The 3,056-nt window shown below is 28.0% G+C and overlaps 1 protein-coding gene across 1 annotated transcript; it reads right to left on the bottom strand.

The window, feature by feature from the left end:
• Nucleotides 1-1,665: 1,665 nt before the first annotated feature.
• LOC145834592 (kelch-like protein 7) lies at nt 1,666-2,814 on the bottom strand. Its single transcript, XM_082942065.1, has 2 exons — nt 2,648-2,814; nt 1,666-2,494 (listed from the first exon to the last, which is right to left on the bottom strand). Exons 1-2 carry the CDS (start codon nt 2,812-2,814, stop codon nt 1,666-1,668), a joined length of 996 nt encoding a protein of 331 aa, XP_082798191.1.
• Nucleotides 2,815-3,056: the final 242 nt, after the last annotated feature.

The following is a 3,056-nucleotide window of genomic DNA, read 5'->3' as shown; positions in this document are numbered from 1 at the left end:
ATAAAAGAGTCTAATGAAAAAAAAGTTTGGAAAATTCTGGTCTAAATGAACTATAATCTAAAAGAACAGTTTTATTGAACTAAACATACTTTTTACCATATTTTTCAATATAAATAAAAATCTAACTATAAACAAAGTCTGTTAGATAAAATAAACAGTTAATTAAGTTAGATTAAAATGCTTAGTAAAGATTTTTATTACATATTTTCATTTAAGCTTAAAATGTAAGCTGAATAACTTTTCTTAATTGCTTATTTTAACTTATTCTTTGTGCGCTCTATAAGCATATAGTATTAAAGTGTAATTTGCTTAGCAAAGACAGAAAAATTTCAAATGAATAATAAACAAGTTTGTTACAACTGAGCGGGAAAAGTATGAAAAAAACTTAAGATTAAACAAATGATACTTTATTATGACGTAACAATATATTGTTTGCATACTTATAAAACGTAAATTGAATACTTTTTCGAAGTAAAATGAAATTAAACGCTTTAAACGCAAAAGTAAATAAGTCGATTTCTCGACTAAAACCAGCCGGATTAGCGAGGAACCGGATTAGCGAGGACCGGATTAGCGAGGAAGCACTGTAATATATATTTGATGTAGAAATCATTATGTAGTTTAAAGTTTTAATTTAAAGATGTACGATTAGTATGCTTCTACTATCTAACTACCAAAATTTTTGAAAGTTTTTCTTAAAACCTAGATTATTTTTATAATTTGTATTTATATTTGTATAAATTAGTATTTTTATATACAAAAATGATCTAGTCTTCTTTGAGTATTTAAAGCTTATTTTTATGGATTTTAAAGAATATTTTATTTTATATTTAAAATACTGTTTCTTTTAATATCAAGCATCCTTATCAAAATAATTAATTTTCATAATAAAGTAAATGGTCCTACAAAAAAAAAAACTGAGTTTATTGTTTTAGTTACGATAAATCTATTGAACGTTTAAAAGTTTACACTTTAAATTAAGGAAAAAAAAAAAACTAAGCTTAGGTTTTTAATATTTCTATAAGAAAGAAAACACTGCAGATAAAACGTTCTAAATTCCATCTGTATATGGAAACATCATGAAATACAAGTTCTGTTCTGCTTAAATTATAAGAATAGATTCAAGAGTCTTATTACTGAATCAAAATTAAAACTTGTATTTTTTTTTTACTATAAATAAGAGTTATTGTTAAAGAAATGAAAAATAAGTTGTAAGTCTAACTGTAAAACTTATTAAAATATAAAAATTTTGCCCATATAGCAATTTTATTCTAAAGTAACATAATCAGATGTTGTTAGAGAGATGAACATAAAGTTATTAGCTTCTTTGTAAAATTGTACTGAAAAAACTGTATTTAGATAGCTCAGTTTAAAATCTTTTTATAAACTGCGAGGAATAATGTCGAAAAAATACAAAATGCAACTTTTTGTGGTCTTGTAACCGTGATATCTGCTGTACAAGTAGTTAATTTGTTTTAATGCTCAATAAGCTAAAAATAAACATTTTTCTAAAGTCGTAAACACATTATAGTCGAGGAACTTGGATAGCGGAAAAGGAAGCAAGATTTTTTGTTGGTTTTGTTGGATTTTCACACCATTCACCCTTTATTGTATCAAAGCAGAAAATACTTGATGAACCTTCAAAATATACGTAGAACTTTTGCTCTAAAATAAAGGTTGCAAATGGATCGTGTTTACGTATGTCGTCGTTCTGAATGAAGGTTTGAGAACAGTGAACTTTTTAGAAGTAGATTCATAAACTTCATTGATATCGGTTCCTCCTGCTATAACAAACAATTTATTCTTTACTACAACTGACTTGTGGAGAAATCTTGAATAGTTCATGGTTGGAAATTTTGTCCAAGTGTCGTCTATCGGGTCGTACGCTTCAACTGTGTTTAACGTTCGGTAATCTTCTTCGTCGTAATAATTAACAAAGTTAACAAAATCATAATCTACGTATTGTGTCCCTCCGGATACAATTATTTTCTCTTCGAAAACGCATGCAGCAGGACCTTCTTTTCTTTCAAACATCTTGGATTTGTGCTTCCAAGAGAAATTTTTCGTATCAAACTCAATGCACAAATCTCTTTCAAAATCATTTTGATCCCATCCTCCAAAAAGATAGATTTTGTCCATGAAACCGCAAACAGCATAATCCCTGTATTCATAGTCATTTATGTCTTCTATATTGGCAACCACTTTGCATGTTTTTGTAGAACAACTGTACATTTCTACTTCTTCTCTGATATTAGCGTTATCACTATATCCACCAAATATGTAAACATTTCCCCTGAGGTAAACTAATTTTGAGTAGAAACGTTTTTTTACTAATAAAGAAACTATTTCTGAACTGTTAAAATTGTCAGAATACTTTATTTTTAATATTTTGTCATCGACAACTTCATCAGGTTTTCTATTTCCCCCAAAATACAAAAGATCAAACGAATCGTGATCGCAGCATCTTGCTGTGAAAAACTTGCCCGATTTATTTCTATAAAAATCAAAATTACCTTTCAAAATTTTGTTTACAACCACACGGGAATCCTTGTTCTTTGTAAAACAACTCTTTTTAGTTAAGATCGTTTCCAAGGCTTTTTCTCCTAACAGTGGAAGACGTATCTTATTTAGCAGCCTTTTTGTAAACTTTCCTCTTTCAATTAAATTGTGATTGATCCATTTATCAACGACTTGGTAAACTTCAATCTCAGTAGTTACTAACAAACTTGATCTTGAAATAATCTCCTCAAGCAGATTTATTTCAAGTTGCAAAAAGTCATCTGTCTCTGAAATCATCAAAAACCAGCTATCCATGTATATTAAAGCGTCTTTGCTCGAAGAAAAAAATATTTTTAAAAGAGTGAGATACAAGCGAAATTTTTTGTGATTGAGTTTATCTTTAAAACATTTAATTAGTGTTTGCTCTGCATTATTTTCTAAAACCACCTTATTTAGCTGCATGGCTTTGGTAATGCGATGCTCATGTAATGTAACTTTACCTGAAAAAATTTTGGTTACGATATTTTTGTAAATTAATTTAAAGATAAAAAAAACTG

This window comes from Thalia democratica, chromosome 1 (genome assembly GCF_965202585.1).
Source record: "Thalia democratica chromosome 1, ktThaDemo2.hap1.1, whole genome shotgun sequence".
NCBI lineage: Eukaryota > Metazoa > Chordata > Thaliacea > Salpida > Salpidae > Thalia > Thalia democratica.
Note: the sequence above shows the minus strand (reverse complement) of the source record. Positions and strands in the feature narration are given on the sequence as shown.